The sequence below is a fragment of the Cololabis saira genome, chromosome 15 (assembly GCF_033807715.1).
Source record: "Cololabis saira isolate AMF1-May2022 chromosome 15, fColSai1.1, whole genome shotgun sequence".
Classification (NCBI taxonomy): domain Eukaryota; kingdom Metazoa; phylum Chordata; class Actinopteri; order Beloniformes; family Belonidae; genus Cololabis; species Cololabis saira.
In genome coordinates this window covers 23204409-23221861 of record NC_084601.1, presented here as the reverse complement: position 1 = coordinate 23221861, position 17453 = coordinate 23204409, and the positions used below count along the sequence as shown (strand labels likewise).

Sequence of the window (17453 nt, the reverse complement as noted above, 5' to 3'; positions counted from 1 at the left end):
GCTTCGCTGTCAAAACAAGATGGAGCGGAGTGAAACATCCCTCTGCGGGCAACACAGGGCCCTCTCTCGGCTTTGTGGGGACACTTTGCAGGAGCATGTTAGGGGCAGAGGTGTCAAGTAACGAAGTACAAATACTTGTTACCTTACTTAAGTAGAAATTTAGGTTATCTTCACTGGAGTTATTATTTTTCAGACCACTTTTTACTTTTACTCCTTACATTTTCACGCAATTATCTGTACTTTTTACTCCTTACATTTTAAAAACAGCCTCGTTACTCTATTTCATTTCGGCCTTTAAAAAAAACTATCCAGTTAAATTGCTCCATCCAGATAGAGTGAATTTTGTTGTGGTTGTTTCAGATGTTCTTGTCCAGTTTTGTTCTTACATCCGTTCCCTCAGATTCCTGCAACTAAACTTGGATGTACATTCCAATAAAGGTTAGGATAAATGATAACATGCCTCTGAAGTTTGACTTTTTGCACCATTACAATACTTATAGGCAACTAGTCATCATATCTCCTGCTCTCTGAAACACATGTTAATGCTCAATAGTACACATATATGGTTCTTTAATATATTTGCATTATACTAAGATGCATTCATTTTCAATGGCTTTTTCCCCCCTTACATTACTTTTACTTTTATACTTTATGTAGTTTTGAAACCAGTACTTTTATACTTTTACTTGAGTAAAAAACTTGAGTTGATACTTCAACTTCTACAGGAGTATTTTTAAACTTTAGTATATATACTTCTACCTGAGTAATGAATGTGAATACTTTTGACACCTCTGGTTATCGGGCCCCCGTTTTATAAAAGTCAACCCCTTCCTGCCCGAATATATCTACGCAATTATGTAAAAAAAATATATGGCTTGTGTTTTTGATGTCAGATGACACCTCAGCTGCTTTCAGACCGGAAGTGGCTTGAGGCAAACAGACAATCATGAAGAAGGTTAACGGGACCAACAGTGATGCAATCATCTGTAGAGCTGGCGCAATAAGTAACAATACCCAATAAGGAGATGACATAACATGAAGCAATAAACTTGCACACGTGGGTGGAAAAAGTGTGCAAGTTGAAATTATGATAAAAACATTCTTACTTAGAAGACTACAAGGCTGACCCAAGATTAACATCTGATTCCTGGAGTTGAAGTCAATGCACAAGTAAGAAAAGGTGCAGTTCCTCTACTGACCACCAGGGTCTGGATCCAGACCTGCAGTTCCTCTACTGACCACCAGGGTCTGGATCCAGACCTGCAGTTCCTCTACTGACCACCAGGGTCTGGATCCAGACCTGCAGTTCCTCTACCGACCACCAGGGTCTGGATCCAGATCTGAAGTTCTTCCACCGACCACCCAGATCTGGATCCAGACCTGCAGTTCCTCTACTGACCACTGACCACCAGGGTCTGGATCCAGATCTGAAGTTCTTCCACCGACCACCCAGATCTGGATCCAGACCTGCAGTTCCTCTACTGACCACTGACCACCAGGGTCTGGATCCAGACCTGAAGTTCCTCCACCAACCACCCAGATCTGGATCCAGACCTGCAGTTCCTCTCCTACTTTACATCGAAATCAACAAAAATGACATGTGGGGTTCCCCAAGGTTCTATCCTCGGACCCCTCCTTTTTAACATCTACATGTTTTCCGCGTGCTCAAATAATACTAAACAAGATAAGTTACCATAACTACGCATATGACACACCTGTGTTACACCTACAAATCACTGATAAGGCCTGAAATCTGGGTGTAGTCATGGACTCTAGTTCAATGACTTGTTTTTTCTTTATTCACTTTTCACGTTTTTATTATGCAAAGCACGTTGAATTGCCTTGTTGCTGAAATGCTTTTGAAGTTGCTTTGTTGCCTTGCCTTTCTGACCCCCAGGATACGGATCCAGATCTGCAGTTCCTCTACTGACCACCAGGGTCTGGATCCAGACCTGCAGTTCCTCTACCGACCACCAGGGTCTGGATCCAGACCTGCAGTTCCTCTCCTACTTTACATCGAAATCAACAAAAATGACATGAGGGGTTCCCCAAGGTTCTATCCTCGGACCCCTCCTTTTTAACATCTATGCTTCCGCGTGCTCAAATAATACTAAACAAGATAAGTTACCATAACTACGCATATGACACACCTGTGTTACACCTACAAATCACTGATAAGGCCTGACATCTGGGTGTAGTCATGGACTCAGAGCTGACCTTTTAAAGACACATTAAGACAATTACAAAGTCGGCCTTATATCACCTGGAGAACATCTCCTGCTGAGGACTAATGTCTCAGCAGGATCTTGAAGAACTCCTCCATGCGTTTATCTTCAGTAGATTTGATTACTGCAACAGTGTCTTCACCGGTCTGCATAACAAGTCACTCAGATAGCTGACCCAGAATGCTGCTGCTCGGGTTCTTACCAGAACTAAGAAAGTGGACCACATCAACTTAGTTCTGAGACCTTTACACTGGCTCCATGTACCTCAGATAATAGACGTTAAAATACTTCTGTTAGTTTATAAATCATTGAATGGTTTAGGACCAAAATACATCAGACTTTTTGCTGCCATAGCAACCATCCAGACCTCTCAGGTGTTCTGGTTTAGGTCTGCTCCGTGTCCCCAGAACCAGAACCAAACATGGAGAAGCAGCATTCAGCTTCTATGCTCCACAGATCTGGAACAAACTTCTGAAAACTGCAGGAATGCTGAAACCTCAGTTCCTTTAAATCAAGATTAAAAACTTGTTTGTTTCCAGATGCCTTTGAATTATTTAAACTGTTCTGAATTGAGATTTAAACAATGTTAATTTTAGTTCTCAGTTGTAACTCTAGTTAAAGTCTAACTTTTAACTCTTCATTATTCTTTTACACTGCACTCAATTTTTTTTTCTCTATTCACTTTTCACATTTTTATTATGTAAAGCACCTTGAATTGCCTTGTTGCTGAAATGTTTTTTTTTTAAATTGCTTTGCCTTGCCTTTCTGACCCCCAGGATCCGGATCCAGACCTGCAGTTCCTCTACTGACCACCAGGATCAAACAGCAAGTTAATCTTCATGTTAAAATGTTCAACTGTGTAGCAGAAACAAACATTAACAGAGTTCTCATCAATGACAACTTTGACGAGGTAAATTACTTTGTACCATGTCAGGTGAATCTGTATTAAATGACCACCGGATCACATTGTTTTTGTTAATTTTAAAAACAAAAATGAAAGACTGAGAGTCACTGCTCCTCCTTGTCAAAAGAAGCCAGTTGAGGTGTGTTGGGTATCTTGTTAGGATTCCTCCCTGGGGAGGTGTTGTGGGCATGTCTAACCAGGCAGACCCTGAGGCAGACCCGTGACACACTGGAGAGATTGATCATTGCCTCGGTATTCCCCTGGAAGAGTTGGAGGAGATGGCTGGGGAAAGCAAGTAATGATCCCTCTGCTTGGACTGCTGACTGCGACTTGGATCAGTGGAAGTTAATGGATGGATCAATAACAGCTCGTACTCCCTGTCCTGGTGGGGCGGTGATGCTCTGGGGCCTGGACAGCTTCCAGCAGTGGCAGTCCCGGCTTGTTTCATCCCCCAGGTGAATGTGAACGTACCTCCGCCCCCTCCTCCTGGTCTTACCTCACATCTGTACGAGTCTTTTTAGAGATGGATTACTTTTTTTTTAAATAAATGTTCTTATAAAAGCAAAACTAAACTGGTTATGTCAGATGCTCGCACTTTACAAACTTTGCACCTCCAGCTCATCAAAAATGCTGCAGCCAGATTCTGACAAGAACCAGCATGAAGATATATTTCCCCAGTTTTAGCTTCACTTCATTGGCTACCTTTAAAAACCATGAAGATAATTTAAAACTCTTCTCACAGATAACGTTCTTAGCTCCATCATATCTTAAAGCGCTCATAGTTTCCAGCTAAAGATGGGGTCATGTGACTGAATTATGGAGTAATAAAGGGCTGGGCTGAATAGAGCCTTGTGTATCATGAAAGGAAAGAGGCACCAGCATGAGCCCTGATGTACTCCAGCTGGGAGGAGATGCAACATGGATCTCTGTCCTTCATCCACGTCGTTAAACAAAAAAACTTGGTGGTTTATGGAGTAAAATGCTGTAGAGAACAACTTCAGAGAGAAAGAAAGAGAAGTTTCAGCGACCGACTGCATGAGAGAAGTGAAGATAAACCCCTTCAACATGAAAAGCAAAAACATTTTATTTTCATTTTACAGATGATCCAGTTGCATCAGGTCTGATCACAGAAAGAAAGGAACGGCATCCTTCATTAAAATCAAATTCAGAACAAAAAGCACATGTCATTCAGCAGTTTGTCTTCACAGTTAAGTCCATGATCCCAAATCTAACATAAGAATGCAGTTCATGGTGTCATTAAATACACATCCAGACCTTTGGGGAGATTTGGGAAACAAATGAAGACTTGATGGCTGTTGTTCCAGAAACATCCATGTCAAAAAGAGAAAAAAAAAAGGAGAGAATGATATTCTTTCTCCAAGTGTTTGAGGGTTGGACAGTGTCGGCACTTCGGTGCACTTGACTTCCATTTCCCTCATGAGGACGTCTGACGGGGGCGAACAGAAGAAAGACAAGAATCGCAGCGAACATTCAACACAGACGGCGGTCGTCAGCGCCAGGAAACGGCCTCACACGGGTTTGTGTGTACGTTTATGCAAATCAGACGGGGGAACAGGATCAAAGTCCTGATTTGGTTTTGTTTGTGGAAAGAAAAGGCTCAGTTTTTGTAATGTTGACTGCTGTTTAATCTTCAGTCTCATCGAGATCATCTCCTCATAATTATGTCAGTTTGGCAGTTTAAACGGACAGATTCACACATTTTCAAATACATTTTAGATTCCTTCTTAATGACCTTTTATTATAATGGACAAACTCTCCCCTCCCTCCAACCAAAAATCCCACCCCAAAATGTAGGTGTTTGACCTTAAAACAACTTCTAGTTATCTCCTTCTAATACCAGATCCAGTTAAAACCACACTAGGTAGTAATACCTCCTCTGACCACATGGGGGCTTACAGCAGGAAAAGAGGTACAATTCAGCAAATTCAAGTTCACGTGTCCGTCGCTGACACGACCGGGAGGGAACCATCACGACCACCCCCCCTTCTCATTAGTGCAGTACTGTCAGTGGCTCTATGTGCCCTCGTGTGGTCAGAAATGGTTTTGCAGTTAGAGAGGATTTACTGCGGCAAAAAGGGGAAAAAGTGTGCACAAAATGAGAATATTGTGCAGATACGTGGTGTTTCCTGCACATTTTGTAATACCACTTTGAACTTTCTTGTGATGTTCTGCTCACATGTGGTCATGAATGGTTATGCAATAATCTTGGCTTTAAAGTCAAATTTTGTGAATCACTCCTGTAACAGTTTTAAATCATGACCGAAGATAAATAAACTCAGGAAAAAGCTCCTGAACGTAAAATAAATTGCCTCAAATTTAAAACGTGTTCAGAAATAAAACTTCCACCTGTAAGTTCTACATGTCATGAAGATTTTCTGATTAAAACATATTCATGTCAAACTTCAGCAGACCTCTGACGTTTAAACTTTAACAGTCAAACTTCTCCCTTTTAAAGCAACAGCAGCAACAAAAAGAGACATCGTATCAAAGTGCATCAACGTCTAACCACCGACGGGTCTGACAGCCAACAAACCCGGGGAGCCCCGCGGTGAAGGAGCAGGAAGCAGACCTGCATCATCTCCTCCGCCGAGACCCAACCGGTCGGTCCTCCAGTGTGGGTCGCAGCACTGACGGCCCTTCAAAATAAAAGCGCGGAGGCTGCAGATGTTGTGACGGCTCAGTTAGCTCATAACAGACATGAAAACACAGCAACACACACAAACTCACGCACATGCAGCCGATGCTCGGGCATCGGCCTGTCACTCCTCATGCAGGGGCCTTTACTCGGGTTCTGTCCGGTTCTGCTGAGAACCGTCCTCAGACGTGGCAGTGTTTGCTAGCTTCTGGGTCAAACACACGTGTGTGTCGAGCATGCGTGTCCACAGGCAGGGGGGCGTGAGTGTGCTCAGTGGCTGGTTGTTGTGTCATTAAAGCGTCTGTAGGCCGCCATCGGAGGGGGCGGAGTCTCCGTGCGACAGCCCCGCCCTCAGCTCAGTGAGGGGGCGGGACTTCAGTACAGTGGTACTCCCGTGGTTCCCTCCTCAGCGTCTTCAGGGATGAGGAGAGGAGGAGGACCCCCCCCCTCCCTAGCTATAGGTGCTCCTCTCTCTGCTTCTTGGCTCTGACGGGCCCCTGGCCGTTCCTCAGGGAGCCGTTCTGGGGCCCCAGCAGATGGCCGCGCTCCTGCTCCGTCCACGGGGCGCCGCCCTGCCCGTCCTCGCTGTCCAGGGAGGAGTCGGAGTGCATGAGGGCCGAGGAGGTGGGGGGGGGTACGGGCTTCAGGCGGACTGGAGGAGGAAACACAGGTGTGTCAGAACCCCAACGCCTCCTCGGAAACAAGATACGTGATATTATCACATGAAAACACTCAACAAGATAAACTAAATAAATCTTAGCTGGTGTGTCACCATGATAACAGACCATCAGCTCATTTAAAGGAGCATGAGGCAGGATTGAGGCAGGATTTATGAAAAGAAAGCGTGTACGTTTTAAGTTTTCTAGTAATAATGTCAGATGAAGCGTTCCAAACCCAAAAGAATGAGCCCTCTAGTGCAGAGCCGCCTGGGAGATTTGCGAGGCCCTGTGCGAAATGGCCCGGGGGGGCCCTCGCGCGTGAGCGTAGCGAGCGAGCGCGCGCTAAATTTTTGGGTTTTTTGGGTCGGATCGGGTGTCTATATGCGCAATTTTAACTCTCCAATTAGCAAAATACTGGATACCTTCCCCTGCCTCATCATCATCTGGGCTTGCCTCGACGTGGGGCCCCACGGCTGCTTGAGACCTGGTCGGATTGGTGATTTTTGTAACAAATTTATCAAACAAGCCTTTCAGAGAGACATTAAACTCTTCCATTTTCTTTAGTTTTTTTTTTTCATCCCCTGATGGAAATTTCCTGAATCTGTCTCGTTCTCTCGACATTGTGTGACAGTTTGTTCCAACTCCACAGTCTGGATCAGAGCAGCTTGTGTCTGCGCTTGGTCTGATCAGTTGTTTTGAACAACAGACACGCGCATCATTGCACATATATTTATTGATATGCACAGACTAGTACATATTTAGGTCTGTAATGGAATGTGACTGTTGATATTTATAAGGGAAAAAACGAAAAAAAAAAAAAAAAATTTTTTTTTTTTTTTTTTTTTTTTTTTCCCCAAAAACGGCCCATAGCGCGAGGCCCCTTGGGGCGCGAGGCCCCGTGCGGTCGCACGGTTCGCACACCCCTTGCGGCGGCTCTGCTCTAGTGTATCTCTCCGTTGCCTTGAACAGGCTGTGTGCTGTAAAATGCAATGCAATTCTGGGCACGAATTTCCTGCGCTGTCCTGCGGATGTGACGTCAAATGACGCTGCATGCGCGTTCTCCCCGTTCTCCAGTGCCGGCTTCGCTGTTGGCTGCAGTACCCCGACGGTCGTTGTGGCGCTAATGAGTCTCATTTCTTATTCTTGCCTCAAGCTCCTTTAATCACTGAATAAAGGAATAGCCATTTACTCACACCATCGTGGTTCCTAAGATGTCCAGTCACCAAAACTACAGTTGTGTTCAAAATAATAATAATTGTGTTTTTGGGTATAAATCATATTATCACTTGGTAAATACTTTACCAGCAGGTGTAGTCGAGTCAGAGGAACCAACGGACCCAACATTCATGAGATGAATGCTCCTGAGGCTGTGTAAGTGAATAATTAGGTGAAAGGCGCGTGTTCAAAGCTCAATCAGGGAGGTCATTGATCATGTGACAGGTGTCATTCAAGGGGAGTTTTTCTTGCCACTGTTTGGCTTAAGGTTTTTCTCCCACAAGCAGAGTTTTTACTTGCCATTGTTTATGTTATGTTTATGTACTAATTGCTCGGAAAGATCCTAGCTAACATGACTCCACAGCTTTAAACTGGAGAGATGACCATTCCAATGGAAGGAACAACAGCCAGAATGGCAAAGACTCAGGCAGCGATCAGCTCCAGGGACGTCAGACGGTCTGAAGTTACCTGTGAGCACTGAGACCGTTAGAAGACGCTCATGTGGGGCAGATCTACCGGCAAGAAGCCCCGCAAAGTGCTGCAGAAGATGGTCCACTCCATGCAGCACTCATGTGAAGTCCTCAAAAACAGCTGTTATACGGCCAAATATTAATCTAGTGATTCAGGAATGCTAAACCTTAAAGTTTATTCAGTTTATTGAGTAAATATTTGAGTTTGTAATGAAAAATGTTTTTTTTTGAACGGCCCAATATCTTTTTTCCTTAATTTTCTGTAAAGTAATTAAAATATTGATACTTTTGTTTTCACATTTTGATGTAAAATATAATGTGCAGCGTTCCCAATGAATGGGAATAAAAAATCTTATAAGGATTTTGAGCTTTTCTCACGTTTTAAAAGACACTGCTATTATTCTGAACAAACCTGCATAAACAATAAGCATAAAAACTAACAGGCCGCCACAAGCGGCTCTGAGCTGGCTTGTAGCAGCTACGTCTGACCCGATCAAGGGACGCTAGTAAAAGCTAACTGGAGAATGCCGGACTCGACGGTGTCCAGCAGCAGCCAGGACTGATCCAAGCGGGACCCAGGATCTTTCCAGGCTGACTAATGGCGCTTTTCCACTAGTACCTACTCAGCCCGACTTGCCTTGCCTTGGTTTTGCGCTTTTCCACTAGGGGTCTAACGTGCCGAGTAGATACTTTTCTGTAACTATTCTGCCGAGGTTCTAAGCGGCTGAGTCGGGCTGTATCTGACATCATCACACTACAGGCCACCGATTGGTCGGGGGGTTGGAGTCAGACGTCTGAGTCAGGAGGTGGAAATCAGTGAAAGAGCGACTCACGGCTTCTTGTTCATTTTATTCAACAGGCAATGGCAGCGCAAAAGTCTGTTTGGTGATCCAACTCTGAGGGGCAGATGTTCATAAACCTGGTGGCTGAGGAGAGAATTAAAAAGGGATCTAGACGGGCGATAAGGAACGATCAGATCTACCAGGAGCTCTGTCACTTCATAGCTGCTCGCGGCTCCCAGCTGACTTTTCAGCAGCGCCGAGACAAACTAACAAAAATGAAAAAGCGTCGCCGCTTGAAGCTTCTTTCACTCTCATTTTTTTACTTTTTTAACCCAGCAGCACATCTATCATCTCCTCCAGGTTCTACATCTTTAGTGTTGTTGTCTTCTTCGTTTAGATCACACAATCAATACGTCACAGCAGCTTCACTCCAACCTCCTACTTCTGCTCCAGGTGCTGAATTGTTATGGAGAAGAAACCAGGCCAAGTTGAGTCGAGCCGAGTAGGTGCTAGTGGAAAAGTGCCATAACAGGACCACCAGCTCCTTCAGTGGGGATCAGCTGAAGAAGCTGGAGGCTACAGCTTTGATTGACATTTGGTGAACGGGCTGCGGTTTGATTCCCGGGAAGGAACACAACCCAGACAGGACCCGGTCTTCATTTTGACTGTTTCAGGCCTCGGTGCTGATCTTACTAGCTCTCGGCAGCTGAAGCTCCAGACTGTCTTGCTCCTCAGCTTCCAGCATCTTGTATCGACTTTTGCTCCGGCGAGCTTTGTTCTTTCGCCTTCTGGGAGACAGAAACATCATCATCGGAGCTTCAGAGTCCCTTCAGAGAAGGACAGAAATGCTTTTGTTGACATGAGACATCCTCCACCCACCTGCTGCAGCAGCACACCACTCCCCAGACAAGCGTTGCCATAGCAACCAGAATCATAAAAGAGGCTATGGTCACATAGAGGACGCTCCACTCTGTGAAGAAAACAGAATGGAAGTGTGTTACAGGTTATGATGAAGATGTACCAGTTGCTTCATCATTATGCTCCTCATCCTCATACCACAGTTGCTCTCTGCATCTCCAAGCTGAGCTCTGATGAAGTTCTCCATCCAGAAGGGATGACACACACAGCGCCGGGTGAAGGAGTCACACTCGCCGTGGCTGGAGCAGTTCAGCTGGCAGACTGAGGAAGAAGAGGAGGAATTAGTGAGTATTGTGCAAAAATCCAACTCCTTTTCACCATTTCATTACACATCAAATCAATCAATCATCATCAATAATTATTATCATTAATCACATGAGAAATCCCAAGTATCTCCTTACTGATTTCAGGGGATGTAAGAGCTGCCGTCAGGAGCTGCTGATCATCATTGATAAACTGATCAGCAGCAGGTGAAAAGACCTCCAGAAAAACAGATGTTTCTGGTCTGGATCATTCAGGTGTGGTAATACCAAAATAAATGTAATGTCAGCTAGTGAGCTTAAACTGGGATTCTGTTCATAAACATCCCATTGTGGTGGTGCATAGACATAAATATCACCAATACCCTTGACCCCACTGAGTTTATTACTTTTTCTTTTTTTAATAAACCTTTGCGCTCAGGAAGCCTGTCAGTATGAGCCACAAAACCCAGTTCATTAAGAGTCTGGCTTCAGTTTCTGTGGGGATTAAACTATTATCAGCTCTGGTAGTGTTTCGTGGGCAGAATCCTGGACTTTTGACATTAAAAATTCACATCGACGGGATGATATTTGTCAGCCGTTGACGATATTGGATAAATGCTGCCAGGGAAAAGGGAAAGACATCAGAGTCTGAGTCTGGGAAAGGATTACATATGAACAAACATGGGTCCTGAGAGTGCATCAGATCCAGCAGCCTGTAGATCTTCCTCCAGCAGCAGGAACCCTCGGTAGACGTTTCCTGTCCGACTTCATCCGTCTCTCGTGGTTGCGGAGGAGTTCTGGTCCGTCCTTCTTTCCAGCGTTGCTTCAGGTCATTGAGGTTTGGCGACGGTCTTTTCTGCACAGCTCTCTGAAGTCCCACCCTAATCTTTCAGTCAGGTTCAGGTCTGGACCAGGTCACTCCAAAACCTTGAATCTTATTTTTCATCATTCTGATGTAGATTTCTTTCCTTGTTGGATCATTTCCTGTTACATGACCTGATTTCAGCCAGGCTGTGGCTCTCAGACAGACGTCCTCACATCTGTCTCCAGCAGCACTTAACTGAAGTGGTAAGGAGGTAATTAGGGAGGTTCTTCCTGTGAAGAAACCTCTCAGATACTCACTGACGGTGTCGACCCGCCGGGCTTTGTAGATCAGAAAGTCGCTCTTCTGTTTGCGCAGTTTGTTCCGAAGGCTGAGAGCGACGCTGCGACCGGACAGAGGGGGGCGCCCCGGACCGCCCGACACCAGGAAGACCAGACGGGTGCTGAGGAGGAGGAGGAGAGGGAAAGTCTGCATGATTACGTTCATGAATGAGTGGAGACTGGTGGGCGGGGGGCGGGGGACTCACCTGTGCTCGTTGTAGGCGCTGATCTCTCTGACGATGATGTCACTGTCGAGCACGCCCAGCAGGACTCCCACCTGACGGAGCAGCATGTCGCGCTGGCGCTGGAAGACCTGCGACACCAACACTTCCAGCACCATCTCCACCAGGTCGCGCTCCCAGACGTCTGGCGGGGAACGAGTGGGTGACGACTCAGGGCGCGATGGAGCAGGTGGTGGTGTATGTGAGGGTGTGGGAGGGTCGCCTACCTGCTCTGACCTCCACCGTGCCTCTGGCCAAGTTGGTCTGGCCTTTACTGTCCGTCACCGCCAGCTTGAAGCTGTACTTCCCCTCCACCAGGTTTCCCAGGAACAGAACCGCCTGGTGGTCCGAGTTGTTCAGGACCTCCTGTAACAACAGACAGCATGAAGATCCCGCGAGACACACGCAGTCACTAGTTTATAAAAGCTAACTTTTATAAACTTTTTATAAACTTAAGCTTAAAAGTGTATGTATATATATATATATGTATATGTATATATATATATACCAATAAACTAAAACAGTCAACACACATCTGGAATTGTCCCAATAGAGACAGATTATATCTAGATAAAAACAGTCCATCATCTACCACGACTTACAAATCTTAGAGACCCAGATACACAAAAGAAAACGTCATTCTGAATTATTTCCAGAGGAGACCATATATTGGAGCTTTGAGAGAGGAATGTCGTCCCAGTCTTGGTCCCACTTTCTCCCAAGATTCCCCAGATGGTTCTAGACCACAGGCAGGCCGTTCAGAATCAGGACTCTTCTACTCTGGAACCATGCCTTTATAGTGTATCCAGTACTGGGTTCAGCATGGTCTTGCTGGAATATGCAAGGCCTTCCCTGACAGAGACATCGTCGGGATGGCAGCATGGACCAGAATATACAATTCAGAATTGATGTTTCCCTCCAGATGCGTCAGACATGAATGGGTAGTCAGAGGTCAAGGCTGCTGAACTGAGCCGGGTGTTCCCTCTCCTCTCTGGAGTCACTTTTTCACTGCAGGACCGTTTTCTTGAAGCACAAACGAGGTTCTTGGTTGGAATCCCCGCCGGGGTCTTCCTGGATGCAGTCTGGATGTTCCCTGGTGCTTGTGTGGGCTTTTTCCAGGCGTCAACATTCCAGCTTTAGGTTGAAGCCAGTGTAAGTAAGACAACCTGCAGTTCCTCTACTGACCACCAGGGTCCAGGTCCAACAGTGAGTTCATCTCCACTGACCTCCACATTAAAACTTTACACATTTACAGTCTGGTATAAGAACAGTTTTATTCTCCGTAGTTAGATTTCACCTCCATGACAACTTCATGGGGGATTTCATGAATGTCATCAGGTGAAGTTATATATTATAAAGGACATAATTATGTATAGTGAGGGGTGTGCTCTTTCCATTGATGGCCGTTAAAGTCACAAACTGTCATCACTTTAGCTACTTGGCACTGTTCGGAGTCGTGAATAAAGACCTAACAGTTACTCTTATTTTTAAGACCATGTGACAGGTTGTGGGTTGGTCTGGAAGGGTCTAAGAGCAGCTTGTGCTAACTGAGCGTCAGCTGAATGCAGCTGATCTCACCACCAAGGAGACGTTTGGAACAAGAGCTGCACTCGTCCTCATTGTCAGATTTTGTTTCAGTAGCGACACTTGAAATGAGAATGTTGGGACGGTTTGATCAGAATGAATGTGAAGTGATGCTAATTAGCATCATAGGTTAGCATAAGCTACGTGCTTCCAGGTGCTCCGCCCATTTACAAGGTGGTGTGTAGTACGAGAGTACAGGCATTGAAAGCATCTACAGAAAGCTGTGGCTGATGTCAGGGCACGAATGTCCAGGTCTTCAACAGAATGTGTTTTTTTCATCCCACAGGCTTAAAAACATACACATCATGCTACTTGTAAGTGTTAGCATGGACTCTGATCACAGATGCTGAACATCAGATTTAGACCAGCAGGGCTAAAATAACCGCTGGGATTTCCAGATCACTGCCGAGTTCGTGCAGTGACTTTCATCACAGCATCATGTCAGTTTCTCCTCGAGGGCCAAAAGATAGCATGGATTCAGGCGAGATTCTTTGGTGATGGGTTGTTTTTAGGGACAAGCTGATATCTGTCATTCTATTGTAGGTTTGTACGTCATTATTTGGGACTGAGTGGCCTCACCCCAGCGGCAGGGCTGGTGTCCTCCCTGGTCCACAGGTAACTGATGCCACCTTTGTCGTCAGTGGAGCGGGACCCGTCCAAGATAGCCGTCCTGACCGGCAGAGAGATGGGTGGACTCGACACCACGTGTGCCACCGGCGGCTGGTCCTTTTCTGGTGGAAGAAAATTAACAAAACTCAGGGGCAAATCTCTGTCTGGCTTCACAGACAAAAAGAGCTGCGTATCATCAGCATAGCAATGAAAATGTATGCCGTGATTCTGGATTATACTTGCAAAGGGCTGCATGTATAAACTAAACAAGATTGGTCCTAGCACTGAGCCCTGCGGGACACCATAGCAGACCCTCGACTGTTCTGAAGAAACCTCATGTACATGGAACAAACTGGAATCTGTCAGATAGATAAGATTTAAACTAGGGCTGTCAATTTAACGCATTAATTAGATTAATTAATTACACTGCTAATTAACGTGGTATGAAAATTAACGCAATTAATTATGAGTGGCAAAATGTGCAAGCATTTGAAATTTGGCCCATTGAGGGACCCGTAGGCCACTTGGCAGTGGCAGTGTCACTTCCCACTTGCTGCTAGTCAAACAAACAAAGCAGGGTGACAGACCTGGACGACTCAGGGGAGCGAGGCGAGCAAATCTTTGCTAGGACCTTTGGACACAAGTTTATGTATAAAAAGAAAGAAGACGGGACTATCAACAAGAACGCGGTGTTTGTACATTTTGTAAAAAAGAATTTTCCCATCACCGGAGCTGCTCCAGCCTGAATTATCATTTAAACGCTAAACATGTTCAGACAAGTTCCACTGTAAACGTTACAGCTACTAGTGCTTGAATCGCTGTATTGAGTCAGCTTTAGTTTTAATTTTGAATTGAGAGTCTGCTTAAGTGCCTATTTGAGACTCAGCAGTGTTTTATTTCTGAATTTTATTTATTTAACTGTATTTGTATTGAATTTTTGAATAATGCACCTGGCCTAATTGGTTTGCTGATGTGCTTGAGCTTTTTCTTTTGAATTTCATTTATGAAACACACTTCACCAATAAAAATGTGGATTTCAAATCTTCTCTTCTTAGTGTATTCAATTGATTAGTCATGCACTGCAATTTTGCAATGTCCTAGAATTAAAATTCTTTATTTGGAGAACTTTAGCAGATATGAGATTAAAATGCGATTAATTATAAATCCTGTAATTAGATAAAAAAAAATTAAATCGCCTGACAGCACTAATTTAAACCAACGTAGAGCTGTCCCTTTAATCCCAACAACATGCTCTAACCTGTGCAGTAAGATGCTGATCTACAGTGTCAAAAGCAGCACTGAGGTCCAGTAGAACCAATATGGACACTAATCCCTTATCTGAGGCCATGAGGTCATTAGTGACTCAAACCAGTGCTGAACCGCCATTTCTGGATCAAGTGATGTTGGAAGGAGTGTGAGTTCTCACCAACATGGTGAGAACTCACCAACATGGTGAGAACTCACCCCTCTTAAGAAACATAAGAATGTGTCAGATGGTTTGTCTTTTTTTGTACTATCACCCTCACAGACACACACGTCTACAGACCTTCCCTAACGATGACCGTCACAGTGTCGCTGCTCTTCAGATTCCTCTCATCAGTTACAGTCAGGGTGAACTCGTATGCACCGACCTCGAGACCCATCACTGTGGCAACAGCATTGTCAGCATTTTCAATCTTCACACCATCAGGACCACTGGAGGAGGATGAGACGGTCAGAGACAAAGGCTGGAGGATGCAAAGGGGTTAACCAGACCAGTGTTGAGAAACTGGATTAGTAAAGAAGCCCCCAGACCTGGTCTTGGTCCAGTGGTACGTAGCTATTTTCTGGTCGTCGCTGCTCTTGCTGCCGTCCAGTGTGGTCCTGTCCACCGGCAGCGTCAGCTCCTTCTCTGGTCCGGCGTCTGCCACTGGCGGTTTGTTGTTCTCTGCAGGACGTAAACGAGTGATGTTATCTCACAAAGAGCATGCTAAAATTACTTGAGGGGTCATCAAATATGGACATCTGAAACCACAACCAGAGCAAACATCATCTGAATGGAGTAATGTGTGGTGGGACAGTTAGCTTGGACACAGGAAATTAACTTAATAAAAATCCAGAGAGACTCTTAGATTTACTGTGAATTGAAATGTAGATATTCCATATTTTTTGTTAATAAACATCTTTTCTTTTATTGCATGTCAGACCTGCAACACATTCCAAAAAGCCTGCGGCAGTATAAGTGAAGAGTGAACTGATGAAAGACTTTCAGGTGTTATTTTGTCCCATTCTTCCAGAAAATATATCTTAAGATGCTCATTTGTCATAGTTTTGGTTCAGTGCTGGCTCCATCTCTGAAGGCAGCACTGATATAACCCCGGATCATCACAGAACCTGGCTTTGACTGGAGCACACAGACACCCTAAAAGAGATCTGGAACAACAACTGGGAACATAAACCATCTGCGTATAAAAAGGGACATCTGCGTTAACCAACACCAGTTGACGCGGAGTAAGAGCATTTTTAATTCGAGAAGCAGAGGTCCTCATACAGAGCCTTGTGGTACCTCATTTGGTACAACCCATGTTTCCATGGTGATGGACCGTCCCAGATCCCTCCGGGTCCAGAGATATCTCTTGAGGACAAGGTTAACAACATCAGGGTTATTTTTGCAAAGTTAAGTGTCGTTTGTGAATGTATCCTTGTACTGTAGTGTTGACTAAGGTTTCCACGGTAACCCTTGTCCATGTGGTTCTATCAGCTGTTGACGAATAATTGTTCCTGATGCAGGTCCTTCCTCCAGATTCCTGGGATGGTTTAATGATGAACCCTCAGAGGCCTAGACGGAGCATCGACTTTGTCCAGGTGGTCTAAATGTGTTTCTAGAGCGGGTTACTCCAGGAGTAGGTAATACTGGGTCCATAGCTAGAGATCATCCAGTCCCAATACAAGCAGAACTGGTCCAGTTACAGAGTCTGGTCCACGTTAAGGCTGAATTATGGTTCTGCGTCAAAACGACGCCGTGCCTACGGCGTGTGGTTTTTGTACACGCAGAGGACACGCCGTCACATGCGCCGTCAGTGACGTGCACCTCCCGAAAATTGTAACTACGCGTCAAGGAGACGCCGACCACACGCAGACCGAGAGGGCTGTGATTGGTTCGTTTGAAAGCGAAGCATTTCCGGTTTCCGGTTTGAATCAGTAGTGAACTTCCAGGGCTTTTTTCTTCGTTTATATGTGATTTTTTTTGTTTTTGTTTTTTGCACAATAGTTGTCCTTATTTCTTTGATTTACTGTGACCGGAAAAAGTCGGATAAACCATTCAGAAAAAGATCGCTAACTAGTGGCCGCGGGAGGTACTGCACCGCGACCAAATGGAGAGACGGAGAACTCTGAACGATTCGTGACGGCGTCACGGGTGCGCCGTGTGCTCTGCGTGTGTGTGACGCAGAACCATACCCGCACCTTTACTGGTAAAGAGTCTGATTCAGTCCAGGTGAGAGTTGGACTCCAAAGGTACTGATGTTCATCCCAAATCTGTTCATGACTTGTGGAGTGGAGGTGGTCTGGTTCAGTGGTGTTAGGGTTTCATCTCTGATTTTGGTGAAAGTTTTGGTCCTGTTGGCTTCATTGAACTGTAGTTTTCATCTCTATCTGTGAAGCGGTGGGGATGAGACTAAGCACGTCCAGATTACACTTGCGAGACTGATTCGTCACATTTATGTAGATAAAAAGAAAGCTACAGTCAGACTTCTGTGGATATCTGGACCTCCATTGTGTTCAGAAGTCAAAATATAGACGTCATTTTATCTTGCACATTTGTGTTCATCTAATACATTTTCTTCA

The 17453-nt window shown here is 45.0% G+C and overlaps 1 protein-coding gene across 1 annotated transcript in view; it reads right to left on the bottom strand.

Moving 5' to 3' along the window:
• Positions 1-5436: 5436 nt before the first annotated feature.
• Positions 5437-17453, bottom strand: part of kiaa0319l (KIAA0319-like ortholog) — a 47130-nt gene continuing 35113 nt past the window's right edge. Inside the window, exons 15-24 of the mRNA XM_061741100.1 lie at positions 15423-15555; positions 15175-15323; positions 13599-13750; positions 11663-11801; positions 11421-11580; positions 11194-11336; positions 9968-10090; positions 9791-9881; positions 9605-9696; positions 5437-6437 (exon numbers count right to left, since the gene is read on the bottom strand). Coding sequence (XP_061597084.1) covers positions 6241-6437; positions 9605-9696; positions 9791-9881; positions 9968-10090; positions 11194-11336; positions 11421-11580; positions 11663-11801; positions 13599-13750; positions 15175-15323; positions 15423-15555 — 1379 coding nt within the window. The 3' untranslated portion in view covers positions 5437-6240. The remainder of the gene's footprint in view (positions 6438-9604; positions 9697-9790; positions 9882-9967; positions 10091-11193; positions 11337-11420; positions 11581-11662; positions 11802-13598; positions 13751-15174; positions 15324-15422; positions 15556-17453) is intronic.